Source organism: Argopecten irradians, chromosome 3, assembly GCF_041381155.1.
Source record: "Argopecten irradians isolate NY chromosome 3, Ai_NY, whole genome shotgun sequence".
Classification (NCBI taxonomy): domain Eukaryota; kingdom Metazoa; phylum Mollusca; class Bivalvia; order Pectinida; family Pectinidae; genus Argopecten; species Argopecten irradians.
This window is the reverse complement of record NC_091136.1, coordinates 10234135-10250818: the sequence shown is the minus strand read 5'-3', so window position 1 is coordinate 10250818 and position 16684 is coordinate 10234135. Positions and strand designations below refer to the sequence as shown.

At 35.8% G+C, this 16684-nt stretch overlaps 2 protein-coding genes across 3 annotated transcripts in view; both read left to right on the top strand.

Moving 5' to 3' along the window:
- LOC138317520 (hemicentin-1-like) overlaps positions 1–16684 on the top strand; it is a 28583-nt gene that overhangs the window by 4282 nt on the left and 7617 nt on the right. Inside the window, exons 4-18 of one of the 2 annotated variants that reach the window (XM_069259257.1) lie at positions 3693–3995; positions 4119–4418; positions 4795–5094; positions 5722–6021; positions 6217–6516; positions 6879–7175; positions 7494–7793; positions 8118–8417; positions 8791–9090; positions 9313–9612; positions 10007–10306; positions 10575–10874; positions 14013–14312; positions 15109–15408; positions 16192–16494. In XM_069259257.1, coding sequence (XP_069115358.1) covers positions 3693–3995; positions 4119–4418; positions 4795–5094; positions 5722–6021; positions 6217–6516; positions 6879–7175; positions 7494–7793; positions 8118–8417; positions 8791–9090; positions 9313–9612; positions 10007–10306; positions 10575–10874; positions 14013–14312; positions 15109–15408; positions 16192–16494 — 4503 coding nt within the window. The remainder of the gene's footprint in view (positions 1–3692; positions 3996–4118; positions 4419–4794; positions 5095–5721; positions 6022–6216; positions 6517–6878; positions 7176–7493; positions 7794–8117; positions 8418–8790; positions 9091–9312; positions 9613–10006; positions 10307–10574; positions 10875–14012; positions 14313–15108; positions 15409–16191; positions 16495–16684) is intronic. The other variant, XM_069259258.1, reaches the window with a different exon arrangement.
- LOC138317524 (lachesin-like) lies at positions 842–3682 on the top strand. The gene is made up of 2 exons (XM_069259263.1): positions 842–1631; positions 1989–3682. The coding sequence occupies exons 1-2, from the start codon at positions 1394–1396 to the stop codon at positions 2378–2380; spliced, it is 630 nt and encodes a 209-aa protein (XP_069115364.1). The 5' UTR covers positions 842–1393; the 3' UTR covers positions 2381–3682.

The following is a 16684-nucleotide window of genomic DNA, read 5'->3' as shown; positions in this document are numbered from 1 at the left end:
ATAATTCGTACAACCAAGGTTTGAACACTTCTGCTTTCTGTACCTGCATTATATATATATACTGCTTGTACTGCAATGCTTGCATGTTTAATTTACATATGCTGACACCTGTGGATTTGGGAACATTGTAGGCAATTGTAGCCAGGACTGCTTGCTCTAACATGGTTTGCATAAAAATCCTGCTTTTAATTTTAATTGTACCTGTGTATTACTGCATAAGTTAAACTCAAAGAAACTTGCATTGTCACAGGCTGCAACATATATTTCAAGCACATGTAAACAAAATGCTTACAATGCATTTGTACATTTGTAGATGTACATACAACATATGCTCTATTTTTTTGCTGAAATTGACTACTGACGTATGAGCTGCTTTTAAATGGATATATAACATTATATTATCGACAGTTCATACTATGTTTACCAACTTATTTTTACATGAAGTTAAATTTTGCAAATTTTGTAGCTAGTGAGAATTTTCCACAAGAAATTGCTGTGAAAATGTTTCAAATCAAATCACTGTAAAAAAGCGCAAAATTTAGTTTCATTGAATTTAAGTTGGTTTATATGATTATACCATAATCACAGAACTTTGTGACTAAAACATATTTTCAAATTACTGTATTTTAATTTTTGAAGTCATTTTGCAACTTATCGGTACTTAAAATATTCCAAAATATTATTCAAGTATGTATTCATTATTTCAAATGGAATTGGCTTTATTTTATGATAATTGAATTAGTTCAATTAGTTTTTGTGGTTTATCAATTGCAGGACAGAAAACAAGATGTAAATGAAATTTGGGAATATTGATAAAGTTTCAAAATTTTGTGATTTTATTTTTCATATTAATTATTACACTGTAATTAATTTATTATTTTTATCTATGTGCTTCTTTTTAGTTTGCTTAGAAAAGATGCTGACCTAGCTGCTTTAGAAGGCACTTTCTTTTTTTCTCCTTCCTCTTTCACTTTGACTTATGCACAATGGACAGTATGTGAACAAAACTTCAAAGAATATGAACTACAATTAGGCCAGATTAATTTCAAATCAGGGGAGATCACTGTTCAAAACTACTAGTTTTAATTCAAAGGGGAAATAAGCCTCTGTCCAGTGTTTCGGTTGATCTGATAATTTTTGTGTCAGTGGTGATAAAATGGTGCTGCATGTATTTAAATATAAGTTTGGGACAGGTAAAGTCAAGGTTGTGTAATAAAGGGAGATAAGTAACACACCCCATTCTTTGATCAAGTTCAAGTACTGTTCACCTGATAATGAGCACCATTTATTTCTCCCTTCTGTCTTCCTTCTCTCCCTGTGTGTCCCTTCAGCACCTTCTGTGTCTATCAGCCAGTCAGCTTACAACGTTAGTTCAGGAACATCGGTCACTCTAATGGTAAATGTGACCGCTAGCCCTGCCATAACCTCTGTTCTCTGGCAAAGGATGTATACTAACACTACCCGGGAGAACATTACTGTGGACAGGATCAACTACGGCGGAAGTCTGGTCAGTTCTCCCTCCCTCGTCATCTACAATGTGGATAGTATTGACGCTGGGAGCTACATCTGTCGGATTACAAACAGCCTCGGCACGAGTGAAAGTGGCATCATAGACCTTACAGTAAGGGGAAGTAAGTCATCCACTGAAAACTTTTTTGCGGGTTAGTTTGCACATTATGCAGCCCAAACTTATATGAATATTTCTTTCCCAAATATTTCATCTCGTAAAAAGACTTTTTGTTGCGATGTTTGTAATATAGATATTATTTGTTTGATCATTTTGAATCATTTAAAAAAAAACTTATTTTCATAATTATTTTCAGAATTATTTTCATAGTTTTCAATGATCTCATCATGTAAGGATTGTGGAATCAGAGATGTCAATTGAAATTTTATATGAAATCTTTAACTGGAGTACTTGCAGTTTTCAGCCATCCAAACCTAATTAAATCTTTTATATCACATGTGTAACATTATATCTATTCCAGATATCCCGTCAGTAGCCATCAATAGTTCGGCCTATGATGTTATCCTTGGGAGTAGTGCCGTACTCCAAGCCTCAGTCTCGGCCAGTACTGGCTGGGAGGTAACAACTGTATACTGGAAACGCACGATGTCGAGCGGAGCCGTCATCACACTGGATGTCGATGGAGACAAATATGAGGGCGGTACTATCAGCTCACCAACGCTTATCATCAACAATGTCAATAGCGAGGATGAGGGAAACTATGTTTGTTACGCTGTGAACAGTATCGGGATTAGTGAGAGTGGAACCATTACATTGTCTGTCATCGGTAGCAAGTATCTCACTTCTATGTCTCAAGTTTTCTACTTAATGTCACACATTTATATTACTATTGCCGCTAAAAGGTCAACTTAGACCCAACCATGATATTGTTACTACATGTATTTGTAGATGTAGTAAAAATGAAGTTATACCAAGAATATTTATAATGATTTTTTAGTAACTTTGGTACAGCAGTTATTGAAAGTGGTTGTCATAAAAGTTATGATCGTTGCCAAACTAAAGTCCGAAAGTTCATGGCCTGTTCTTGTGGGAGTTAGGAAAGATGTCACATAGATACAGTAGTCACGTTGTGTTCTCGGCAACGACGTTACAATGTCGGCTGATTTGCAGTAAACAGGATTTCTTTTCAAAATTCTTCTAAAACACAAAACAAATGAGACAGATATAGATATTGGGACTTTAATATATTAAAGTATGAATTATTAAAGTATTTTACTACTTAACTATTATCAAAATCTCTACTCGGGTATATCACAAATCACCCTGAAGATATTTTGTTGTGTACTATCTGAAGTTCTGTCCTCAAGATAGGGTATTAGTGTAATACTCAAAACTCTGTTAACACTTGGAATCAAAAAATGTTTGACAATAAATGGTGCATATTTGATTAATGTGGTAAATATTCCAATAAAAATCATGAAAATAAAATTACAAAAAAAAAAAAATGTAAACAAAAACTTTATTACCAATAAACTAAACTGAAATCCAAATAAAATTATATAGTGCATGTGTAAGGATCAATCAGATATAATTTGACCTCTGTTGAACTTAACTGTTTGTATGTTCTTGACCTAACATGTGTATTTGATTCTAACTCCCGTGAAACACTTCCCTTTCTCCATTTCACCTCTTCCTTTTTCAAATAAAGTGGTATATTTTTTTCAGTGTCAACCGCAATCGGATACAGATGTCACTTTGATATAGATTAACTACTAATGGAATCAGTTTAGATTTATTTCAGACCTAGCTGAATCAGTTAAGATTTATTTCAGACGTAGCTGAATCAGTTTAGATTTATTTCAGATGTAACTGAATCATTTTAGTATTATTTCAGACGTAGCTGAATCAGTTAAGATTTATTTCAGACGTAGCTGAATCAGTGAAGATTTATTTCAGACGTAGTTGAATCAGTTGAGATTTATTTCAGACGTAAATGAATCATTTTAGTATTATTTTAGACGTAGCTGAATCAGTTTAGATTTCAGACGTAGCTGGATTTATTTCAGACGTAGCTGAGAAACTTTTGCAGGTGATATACATCTTATTCTTATCTAAATTGGAAATGGATTATAAACTCTTTATTTTCAGAATAATTTTAAAATCTGAGAAACTAGAATGTGTTCCATTTTTGTAACCACTAAATTATAAAATTTTACAATTTTAGGTGTCCCTACAGTAACAGTAACCACCACATCATATTCATCATTTGTTGGGTCGACAGTCGAACTCTCCTGCTCTGTATCTGGTAGTCCTGCCATCACATCTGTATTTTGGCAGAAACTAAACAGCAATAACGTTTACTCCACGTTATCAATTGACAACACAAATTATGGAGGATCTACAATTAGCTCTCCCAACCTATTGATCTACAATGCTGACTCTAGTGACTCAGGGGCGTACCTGTGTAAGGCAGCGAACAGCCTGGGAACAAGTCAGAGCGCTGTCATCTCTGTGTCAGTCTCCGGAAGTAAGTACTTAAAACAGACATTATTTACTGGTAGTCATTATTTACTGGTAGTTTTGAATTTTTAAGATTTCAATTTAATAGAAAAGTAAACATCTATTTCCTAATATTTTTGATTTCTTTCAGACGTGCCAACCGTCAGTGTCAGTCAATCAAGTTACACAGCGTCTGTTGGTGATACCCTTACACTCATCTGTTCGGTATCGGCGTCTCCCGCGGCAACCAGTGTGTTCTGGCAACGGACCATCAATGGAGTCACCAACACGATCAGTATAGACAACACCAAGTACGGGGGATCGTCTGTGTCCTCACCATCGCTTGTGGTGTACAGTGCCTCCACGTCAGATAATGGTATCTACAAGTGTTTCGCAACCAACAGTGTGGGGACAGGTCAGAGTTCACAGGCGACTCTCACGGTGTCAGGAAGTAAGTATTAGAGGAAGAGGTAGCTCCATCATTAATGGGTAAAATTTTGTGTTTGTATAATAAAAATCTACAATACAAGTTTTCTCAAACATTGTGTGTAGAAGATCATAGGTGAAAGTTGCTGTAATTACGAAAAAAAAACTAATTGGTTTCCGTACGTGTTCTCAGTAATATAGGTATGTTTTCCCAAATTTTCCCAATACCCTCTCTACCAATCACCCTCCCCTCCAAAATAAAAATTGAATATGTTGATTTATAATTCTCCATGTGTCAGACCTACATGTACCTGAGAACTTGAGTGATAATCTGATTTCTAAACCTCCTTCAATACATAATGATGAAATCTCCTAAATAAAAAACCTTTGTTCCTTGACAGACGTGCCCTCTGTGTCTGTGTCGCAGTCCTCCTACAGCGTTACCACGGGGACGACCGTGACCCTGGGCTGTTCTATCACATCCAACCCCTCCCATACCTCTGTATACTGGCAGAGGGACATAGGTACAGGGACACAGTCCGTCACCATTGACAATGTAAACTTCTCCGGAGCTACAGTTAGCTCCCCTTCTTTGACCGTTATCTCCGCCAATAGTGCAGATTCTGGGACATACAGATGTTACGCTATCAACTCCGTCGGAACTGGACAGAGTGCTCTTACAACTCTTAGTGTCACTGGATGTAAGTTGAATTTTCAAGCATGAGTGGTAATTACAAGATAAAACTGCATATGTATATTTCTTTCAAATCTTTATAGAGGATTGCAGTTTCTTTAAACTCGATCTATAAAGGATTTCAGTTTCTTTAAACTCGATCTATAGAGGATTTCAGTTTCTTTAAACTCGATCTATAGAGGATTTCAGTTTCTTTAAACTCGATCTATAGAGGATTTCAGTTTCTTTAAACTCGATCTATAGAGGATTTCAGTTTCTTTAAACTCGATCTATAGAGGATTTCAGTTTCTTTAAACTCGATCTATAGAGGATTTCAGTTTCTTTAAACTCGATCTATAGAGGATTTCAGTTTCTTTAAACTCGATCTATAGAGGATTTCAGTTTCTTTAAACTCGATCTATAGAGGATTTCAGTTTCTTTAAACTCGATCTATAGAGGATTTCAGTTCCTTTAAACTCGATCTATAGAGGGTTTCAGTTTCTTTAAACTCGATCTATAGAGGATTTCAGTTTCTTTATACTTGATCTATAGAGGATTTTAATTTCTTTAAACTCGATCTATAGAAGATCTTAGTATCTGTTTTCAATGCTTTCGATTTAAGAGTTGAACTTACCTTTATATTGTGTTCTTTCAGCCATTCCTTCAGTGACTGTCTCCCAGACTTCGTACAGTGTTTCTGTGGGAACAACTGTCACACTGTCTTGTTCCGTGTCTGCTAACCCTTCCTACACCAATGTGTTCTGGCAGAGAAATGTTGGATCAGGGACACAAACTGTCACCATTGACAATGTGAACTTCTCCGGGTCGGCAGTTAGCTCCCCTTCCCTGACTGTGATAACTACCGATACGGGAGATGCTGGTACCTATACATGTTTTGCCACGAATTCTGTGGGGACGGGACAGGGTAGTACCATCTCTCTTGCTGTCACAGGAAGTAAGTCTAGTCTAGTCATATTAAGTTGTTTTGTGAAGTGAAAAATCCTTTCGATTAAATATTTTGATAAATGAATAAGGTCTCATATACATGTAAATTTATCAAATCTTTATTTGACATGGTGACTAGGCAATATCTAGCCTTTAGCGTGATTTTAAGGATGTTATATTAAATATGGTGACATTTTGTTTCCAGATATACCATCTGTGAGTATTTCTCAGTCCTTCTATAGTGTCAACACAGGAACGTCTGTAACGCTAACGTGTTCTGTGTCTGCCAATCCATCACATAGCTCAGTTTACTGGCAGAGAAACGTTGGTTCTGGAACTCAGACAGTTGCTATCGACAACGTAAACTTCTCAGGAGCTACAGTTAGCTCCCCTTCCCTGACAGTCCTCTCTGCTGATCCTGGCGATTCTGGGTCCTACACATGTTTTGCGACCAATGCCATTGGGACAGGCCAGAGTAGTGCCACTACCCTGTCTGTATCTGGAAGTAAGTGTATACCAGTCACTAATTTAGATGTTAAAAAAGGATGGAATCATTCACCATGAATACATTCATTAAACTTTCTATACAGCACGGAAGGGTTATGGATACCAATATTAAATAGGGTCTTTGAGTTATTATGTTTAACAAGACCTCCTGTAATTAAATGGATAATAGTAAAAATTTTGACACAATACCAAAACTATGGTACATCTCACAAAAATTTACATTCCATTCTAAGCCGCAATCTGCTTTTAAAAATTCCATGCCTTGGTTTTAAATCGTGCTCTATTTGCTTTTAATGTTGTGAAATATTTGACCTCATAAAGTAACAGCAGATATTTTAAGCTATCAATGTGTTGTTACAGGCATACCAAGTGTATCTGTGACCCAGTCTGCATACAGTATCACCACAGGGTCGTCAATAACCCTGGGTTGTTCAGTGTCCGGTAACCCTACAGTAACCTCCGTCTACTGGCAGAGAAACACTGGGTCAGGATCACAATCCATCACTATTGACAATGTCAAGTTCTCCGGGGCGACGGTTAGCACTCCCTCTCTCACGGTGAACTCGGCCAGTAGTTCGGACGCTGGCTCATATACTTGTTTTGCTGTTAACTCTGTCGGTACTGGACAGAGTGCAACTACACTCAGTGTGTCAGGAAGTAGGTGTTATTTCTATCAAATCATTTATTTTTATGTGAATACCACGTGTATTTATTGCTTTACCCCAATTATTACTTCTGAGGTGTATAAACAATTCTAAGTGCCAATATGATACCAATGTAGCCAGGCTTGTTTTTATTGACCAATCAAGTGAATATCAATTGATAAAACCAAATTAAAGAAAAATAGTTGTCTATTTGCGTCTCACCCATTTAACAAACACTTTAAAACGGCAATCAATCAGCATTAATTATTTTTATCTTACAAAAAGATGAAAAATTGATATAAGCCATGTATTTATCTGCCTTTTTTTTCAGGTGTTCCGACCGTATCTATCTCCCAGTCCGGCTACAGTGTTACCACGGGAACGTCTATCACCCTGTCGTGTTCCGTGTCGGCCAGCCCATCACATACCTCAGTATTCTGGCAGAGAAACGTTGGCTCAGGCACACAGACTGTCACTATTGACAATGTAAACTTCTCTGGATCCTCAGTTAACTCCCCTTCTCTCACGGTGATCTCTGCTGACACGAGTGATTCAGGGTCCTACACATGTTTCGCTACCAATTCCGTGGGAACTGGACAGAGCGGTTCAACTACACTGACCGTGTCAGGAAGTAAGGACTACTTTAATGAGAACAATTCTAAATCTGGCCCAAAATAAAGTTATATTATAATATAAAGCTTACATGATGTCCTCAATCTTTGATGGTATTCACATTCCATTTTTGATACGTCTAAACTTTCTACATCTCTGCTATACAGTTTGGTGACTGGATTATTATTTTTCTTTAAACCATTATCAAAATAAATTGTGACTGTCATTTCCTGTATTATCCTTGGAAAAGAAAGGTTTATAATGTTGAAAGTAACAACTATAAAGCTTTGAAGAAAAAAAATGAAAAAATTGAAAATAATTTTGACATCTTTTGATTTTCTAGGTCTCCCCAGTGTGGTTGTCTCTCAAACCAGCTATGCTGTGACCACCGGCCAGTCAGTCACTCTGGCCTGTCAGGTATCAGGGAATCCATCCGTTACATCTGTTGCTTGGCAACGCACACAGAATGGGGTGACAACAACATTGACTATCACTGGGTCGAAATATTCAGGGTCGTCCACATCTGTACCATCACTGACCATCAGTAACGTGGCTAGTAGTGACAATGGCAATTATGTGTGTACAGCGACTAATGCTGTCGGAACAGGAACTAGCAACACAGTAGTCTTGGCTGTTTCTGGCAGTAAGTTGTTACAAATAACTAGGATAATGTTTTTTTCTTGAGAATTAAAAAAAAATCAAATTAAAATGAAGGATCTTGTCTGAGTTTGGAAACTAATCAATGGAGCTGACTATCAATAGTAAGATTACTAAAATGTATATTCTAAATGTTGTGTTCAACCATGCAGGTCTGCTCATGCATGATCATGACTACTGTACAGTGACATATTTTTGTTATATAAATACCTCAAATAAAGAACGGAGGCAGTGAGAAACGATAATTATACTACAGTATTGTTTTTGGTGAAATGATCTATTTTTATAAAGGATTGTAGCAATGAAATTACAAAATAGACAAAGAAACACTTTTAAATAAAACTTGTTTTTAATTACAGCTGTTCCAAGTGTTGCTATATCTCAGTCGTCCTACAGCGTTACCACGGGAACATCCGTCACACTAGCCTGTACAGTATCAGCCAATCCTTCACACACTTCAGTGTTCTGGCAGAGAAATGTTGGCTCTGGAACACAGTCCGTCACCATTGACAACATAAACTTCTCTGGAGCCACAGTTAGCTTCCCTTCCCTGACTGTGATCACCGCTAGCTCTGGGGACTCGGGCACTTACACATGTTTTGCAACAAACACTGTCGGGACGGGACAAAGCAGTTCTACAACACTAACAGTCACAGGCAGTAAGTCTAGAAATTTTAGTTCCCTATTTTTAACTCAAATTTAGAAACTGCTCATATTAAACTCAATTGGAGTTCTTTTTGATATCATTATGCAAGAACTGATTCAGAAGAATAATGAGTTTTAGGCTTTAATTCACCAGATGTCAAGATAATCCTAATCCAGACGTCAAGATAATCCTAATCTATTGTCCTTTACTAATGCCTTGACTTGTCTCTTCACAGGTATACCGACAGTGACAGCCTCGCCGACATCTTATACCGTTACCACGGGAAACAACGCTGTACTCCAATGTTCTGTGTCAGCCAATCCTGGTGTTACTAACGTGTTCTGGCAGAAACTCATCAATAACGTCTACACAACACTGACCATCGGTACAGGAGCCTACAGTGGGTCAACTACATCTTCACCTACACTGACCGTCCTTAACGCCAATAGTGATGATTCTGGGTCATACATTTGTAAGGCATCCAACAGTGTAGGAACTGGACAGAGCAGTGTGGTCACTCTTACTGTGTCTGGCAGTGAGTATCATATGTTACATAGGGTAGGGGGAGGTAACTCAAGGAAATGGACAGAGTAATGTGGTCAGTCTTATCATGTCCGGCAGTGAATATAAAGTATATATAGGGTAGGGGGACTGGAAGACGAGTAATGGTGTCACCTTATCTAGGGTAAGGGGAGGTAACTTTTTAGAACAGAGCAGTGTGGTCACTCTTCACCGTGTCTGGAAGTGTATATAATAATTACACAAGGTAAAAGGAAAATAACTTGATTATATCAATAATAAAAGTTCTTTAATCCTGCTTCTTTACCGTTTCATTTAAAGCGCAAGGAATATAAACAAATTTTATTAAGAAAGGAGATTATCTGGGATTCTATGATTTCTATTAACAATTGTCTGTTGTGTTTATATAGGTGTACCTTCTCTGACAGTCACCCAGAGTTCCTACTCTGTCACCACTGGAACCTCAGTCACGCTCCAGTGCTCCGTATCAGCGAACCCAGCCATCACATCAGTTTACTGGCAACGTATACAGAATGGTGTAACTGCTAGCGTGACTGTTGATAGCGTTAACTTCAGTGGCGCCACCACATCCAACCCTTCTCTTACAGTAATTAACGCTAACTCAGCTGATTCGGGAACTTATACCTGCTTCGCAGTGAATAGTGTTGGCACAGGTCAAAGTTCACAAATCTCACTGACGGTCACAGGAAGTAAGTAGAGTTATCACCCCTTCTATTGAATCTCATAGATACATTTATATTTGTGGACAAGGTTACAAGGTTAACAAGGATACATTTGATTTAAAGCTATAATACATAGCAGTATTATAGATTATTGCAAAAAAAAAATTAAATCAATTTATCAGACAATATTTAAGCCATAATTGTGTAAAGATATAAAACAAATTTTAATCTTGAATGTATCATAATAAATGCATTTTTCATCCTCATTGACATTATATATTTTGTTTATATCCAGATCTACCAGTGGTCACTGTTGGTCAAACCTCGTACTCTGTCAACACCAACTCCCAGGTCACGCTTCAATGTTCTGTGTCTGCCACTCCAGCGATTACGTCGGTCTCCTGGCAGAAAACCTCGGGAGGAACCACCTCCACCATCACCATCGACGGATCAAAATACTCCGGTGGCTCCACCACTAGTCCAACCCTCGTAATCAATAATGCCGCTAGTACCGACACTGGTTCCTACGTCTGTCAGGCGACAAACAGCATTGGTACGGGATCTGGCTCCACCATCAGCCTGTCTGTATCAGGAAGTGAGTTATCTCCCTTTTGTCACATTTGGAAAATATAAGATATCGTGTTTAATTTTCATCATAACTGCTTTTATTTCCTGGGGTTTGAAAATCTAAAATAAAATGATTATGGTCTGACCTAAATCACTATTATTATGGAATGGTGGACTGTGATAATTTGTTGAGATGATTTATAAAATATTTCTGTTCTGTGCATGCTATTGTTTATATTAAGTAGCAGAAGTTAACAGCACGAAACCATTACGTTATTAGGAACATTTATAGTGTGTTGTATGGGTGTATATGTATGAGTGTTTGTTAAATTATGTCTATAAATAGATTATTGTCACACTAATGAAGGTATTAAGCATTAGGATCAAACAGCGTACCAGTAACTGCATGCAAAATTATTTATTAGATCAACGTCATTTGTAAACATTTACATGTAGATACTTAGAACCATTTTATAAGTATTGAAAACTTTTATTATTTTACTTTTTACTAATTTTTTATTTGTACTTATCAAAATATCTCTTGTTAATGAAAGAAGTCTCCATCTTTTACAAAACTTGTTTATAAATGTGAAAATCTCCAGAATTCAATGCCCCAATTACGTACTATAAAAAACTATTCAAAATAAAAGGATAGGGAATAAGTTGAGAAATAGCAGTTTCATCAAAATTTTAAAATAGTATTGTGTCAGAATTTTCTAAATATTTTTTTACGGGATCATTGGAAATATTTCACACATGATATTGTGCCATTCCGAAAAATCGTGTTATGTCTATAAACAAAATAAAAAGCGGCCATTTTCCTGCTCAAGTTCCTGAGTTATGCGTCTCAATCTCGGTTTTTGGTGCCGAATGATTTTCCTTGTGAGTATTCAATGTTTTTGGGATCTCATAATTCCATCATTATTCTAGAATATTAATCTCTATGCCTTAAGATACTGCTGGATCTTGATTGTCTCCCCTTAACATGTTGCGTTTACCCTGTCGTAGTATCTACTGTAAATCACTTTATTTTTCTGTATACCATATTTGTCGTAATTAGCACCAAGGGCACTTAAAAATTTGTAATAAACTGGGGGACTTAATCATTAGTGAACCAAAATGAACATTTTGGGCGAAAAATGTAAACCATATTTTAACTCTTTCTGTACCAAGGCATTATTTATCTGTTACAGTTAAAATGCATATACTTTTTAACCTTTGAGATGCACTATTATGTTGTAATGTTAAATCCATGGGATGAAGGCATTTATACAACTTCAACGCCTTCTCCATAAAAAGGAAGGCACTTATAGGGGGAGGGGTGCTAATTATGGCAAATACAGTGTAATGTTTCTCGTCTTGCAGATAAGGTGATACAGTATGACGATTTAATTATTTCAATTTCTTAACTAATTCAAAATGATTAATTAATTCATCTTAAAACAATATAAATGAACAATAGTATTACTCCAATCATGTGCCTGCCTCCATGAGTTTTCCATGTCTAGATGACTTTCCAAGGAATTTCCATGGAATCCATTTATTTTCCATGGAATTTTGTACTTAAAACAGTAATCAAACACTCACTGTTTATGACAAAAATCTCATGATGGCGCACTTAATTATTTTCTGTGCAAATATAATTTTTCTTCTGTGATATGGTCATAGAATGAAACGTAACCTTAATTAATGTTTTAAGTTTCCAGCTCATTACTTGTCCAGACTCTGAAATCAGTATAGCAACCGATTGTTAAATTTGAAGACTCCATTAAGAAATGTTTGTATATATGGGTGGGTAAGGTACCTTGAAAAGAAAATATTATATAGGTTCATGGTTACAGGTATAAAAGCATCAAATACCAGGTTCTTGGGGGTATTTTTAGTATTTAGTAAAAGGAGATTAATTTTTTTTTTGTCCACATGAGTTGTATCTCTGTTAGACAAAAATGGCCCAAAATTAAATCCTAAACATTTTTCTTCACAAATAACTAGATGTTTTAATAACCATCTAATTAATGGATGATCCTGTGGAAAATATCCCTGAGCATTTAACCCATGTCTCCTTCTATGTCTGTATGTAGTGACATAATTGACCTTTACTTTCCTGTAACTGATATCTTATCTGTACACAAGTTAACTTACCGTATTCGACCCAATAAGCGCCCATGTCCCTATAAGCGCCCCTCCCCCTTTTTGAGGCCTCAATTTCAATTGCCCATGCATAAATAAGGACCAAAATTACATAAAAAGGTATAGATTTGCAATAATTTTGACTTATTAGCACCTTTTCATTTTTATTAATATTTAAGCGCCCTGGGTACTTATTGGGTCGAATACAGTAAATAAACCAGTGATGATAATTTTCCAATAGATAGCTGATAGAGTTCTACCTTTTTTTAAAGTTATCCTGTTAATAGCATATAAATAGTTCTAATTGATCCTTAATAGCATATAAATTAATCTAATTAATCCTTTTACTAACTTTTCTATTGTATTCTTATTTCCTCTTAATAACATACATTAATCCTCTCTATACTATTTCTTTTACATGCTTATTTTTCTTTTTCTTTTTCTGTTTTATAGCCATCTAAATAACAATGTATCTTCTTTGTCCCAGAAACTGTAGAATACTACCAAGGAAAAAACATCCTTTACTTTTAAACTCCTGCAACTTCAACAGCTTTATGCTTACTCTGAGAATAGTTAAAACATAAAATCATAAGATGGATACAATATCGAGTACCATATTGGATAAAAAAAATTACAACGCTCAGGATTAGACAGGAAAAAGAAAATTGTGAGATCATACATAAATTACGCGTTTACTTCAAGGATTTTAAACTTCAATGAATGAAAAATTCTTTTATCTCAGTAGCTTTATTTGAATTATCTAAAAAAAAAAAAATATTCTCAAATCAAATAAAAATAAATTTATTTCCAAAGATTGCAGGGGACATTTAAAATTAATTCTTTTTAAAGTTTTCTATGTGTTTAGTTGCGCTTTTATTTTAAAACTATGCTTTGATTGCTTTCTAGCTGATTACAAAAAAAATGTATATTAGTCTCTATCATATTAATTTTTATGGGTTGAACCAATTATTGAGATATGTAGGCATATTTATGATAATTGAATCTGAGAAGCAGTATTGTTTTACTCCCTCTGTAGATATCCCAACAGCGACCATCAGCGAGACCGACTACACGGTTATAACTGGTCTGACGAAGACCATTCCATGCTCCGTCTCCGGAACTCCAGCAGTCACCTCCGTCAGCTGGAAATTCACCCATAATGGGGTCACAACAACCTTGAGTATCGACGGAGTGAACTACGGTGGTTCTGTCCTCAGTAATCCCTCTCTTATTGTCTATAACGCTGATAACAACGACCAGGGCTACTACACGTGTACTGCCACTAACTCAGTCGGTACAGGAACTAGTGCTGCCACCTACCTCTACGTCACAGGAAGTAAGTATATTTTTAAAGATCTCTCAGAGATATTAGATATTTTATGATAATTTCTGTTGGTATATGTCTACTTTTCTTTAATTGAGAATCAGATAATTTAAAAGTAAGACCTGATGCAGATGTTTTGATAAGGGGAGATAATTATACCCTCCTGTAACAGTGGCCACATGTACATTATATAGACACAATGATTAACTGACTACTTCTTCTAAACTACTGGAGAGATTTCAATGAAACTGGTAACAAAAATGCTTATAAAGTATAAGTGTGCGTAATTAAGCTATATCGGATCAAGATACATCTACCTATTTCAGAAATATGCCCCTTTGTTACAAAATGATTATATAGCTTATCCTCTTAAACTACTGGAAGGGTTTCAATGAAACTTTATATATTGAAGATGTGTGTGATTAATATTGGAGGTCATAGAAGGGGAGGGAGGTGTATAATTTCAACAATTTTTCAATAAGCTTTAGAATAGTTGCATGCTATTTGATATTTCCGATTTCCTCAAAGATTTGCATGTCATTTTGAAGATTTAATCAGAATGAAAGATCATGTATAAGCTATGCAAAATACATGTGTTCTTTATATATCTCTTTAGATTTGCTTTTATGTAATTATGAAATGTTAAGAATTTTTTTATGTTAACAATCTAATTATATTCGACCCTTTGCATGCTTCAATTAATAGCTAGATACAAAATTTGATCTTGAGATAATTGCTTGTCTTTTTAGCATTAAAGTATATATTAGATATAAAATTTGCATGTGCTTGAAAATTCTTTGTTCCACAGCTATCCCTGTAGTGACCATTAGCCAGTCCAGTTATAGTGTACTGACCGCAAACACGGTCACCATAGACTGTTCGGTCAGCGCCACTCCAGCTGCCTCCGCTATCGCTTGGCAACGTATCATCAATGGGGTGACAACCTCTGTATTTATCGACTCAACAAAGTTTGGTGGTGCTACGGTCAGTAGTCCATCCTTGACCATCTATAATGCCCAGAGCAGTGACCAGGGTGATTATATCTGTCTAGCCACCAACGCCGCGGGCACTGGTCAGAGCTCATCAGCTACTCTACAGGTTACAGGAAGTGAGTCTCATACATTTTGTGTGGAGCTTTATTGTCATCTCGACTTTTCCCTTCATGACTTTTCAAATAACCTTGTGTGTCTAGGTTTTGTTATAATTGCCTTTCAACTAAATTTTCTTTCTTGTTTTTTCTTTCCTGTCAGTTTGTATCCATCTTTTTCTCCCCTCTGTCCGTCAGTGTTATACATGTAGTACTTGTCGTCAACTGAAGTTTAAACAAACAATTTTTTCAGTCTGTTATGCCTAATACAGTGCCTTTATTGACGATAATTAACAACCAAACTTCCTAATTCGTCATGGCATCATTCTAATATTCTTATTAAAGTTGTTTTTTTAACCTGGAAATACCTGTCCAAAATCTGTATCTTGATTGATGAATCCATTACCTTCATTGTATTGGCCAATTCTGCATGACATTTTAGAAATAGAAATCAGCAGTTTGTTTATTTATATTTATTAGTTTTGCATGATTAACACGGACAATTACTAGCAGACAATAAAGATAGTAAGGGTGCTAAATAGATATTTTAATAGATCTTTAACAAAAATATGTCAAAAATTAATATGCAAAAGATATAAAATACATCACAGACACTTTATGATCTCATCACATCTTTGAAATTATCATTTGATGTATTTGTTAAAGACCACAGCTAGATATCTTGCAATAAAATAAATTTTATAAAAAAATAAACAAAAAATTAGTTGAATTGGTCAGAATATTGGCAATATTTCAAATATCTCACTTAAAATGCCATTCACATATCAATGGATCATATTTCAGATCTGCCAACTGTTTCGATTGGTCAGTCTACCTACACCGTGACAACTGGCCAATCCATAACCTTGACCTGTACTGTATCAGCCTCTCCTGCCATCAACGCCTTAGTGTGGAAGAAGATCCGAGGAGGCGTTACCACGACAATTTCTACATCGGGGAACAATAAATACTCTGGAGCTACAATAAACAACCCTTCCCTAACGATCGCCAATTCAGCCGATACTGACGAGGGGTATTATTACTGTGAGGCCACTAATGCCGTCGGAACAAGTGACAGTTCACAGAGTTATCTCTCCGTTACAGGAAGTAAGCTATGATATGGTACTCTGACAGATTTGAAATGTTTACTTCTAGTATTTCTAATAAACTAGTATACTATTAATTCAGCTCATATTAACACTAGTAAACAAGCTCTGTTTTACAGGATTTTTTTTTTTTTTTTTTACAATTGTTCCAGGATAAACCATTAAACTTTATCCGAACAAATAATGTATGC

Excerpts from the sequence above, each read along its gene's own strand:
- LOC138317524 (XM_069259263.1), top strand. The coding sequence starts at position 1,394 with ATGGTAAATGTGACCGCTAGCCCTGCCATAACCTCTGTTCTCTGGCAA. Across the intron at positions 1,632-1,988 it reads AGACCTTACAGTAAGGGGAA|ATATCCCGTCAGTAGCCATC; the intron begins GTAAGTCATCCA and ends TATCTATTCCAG.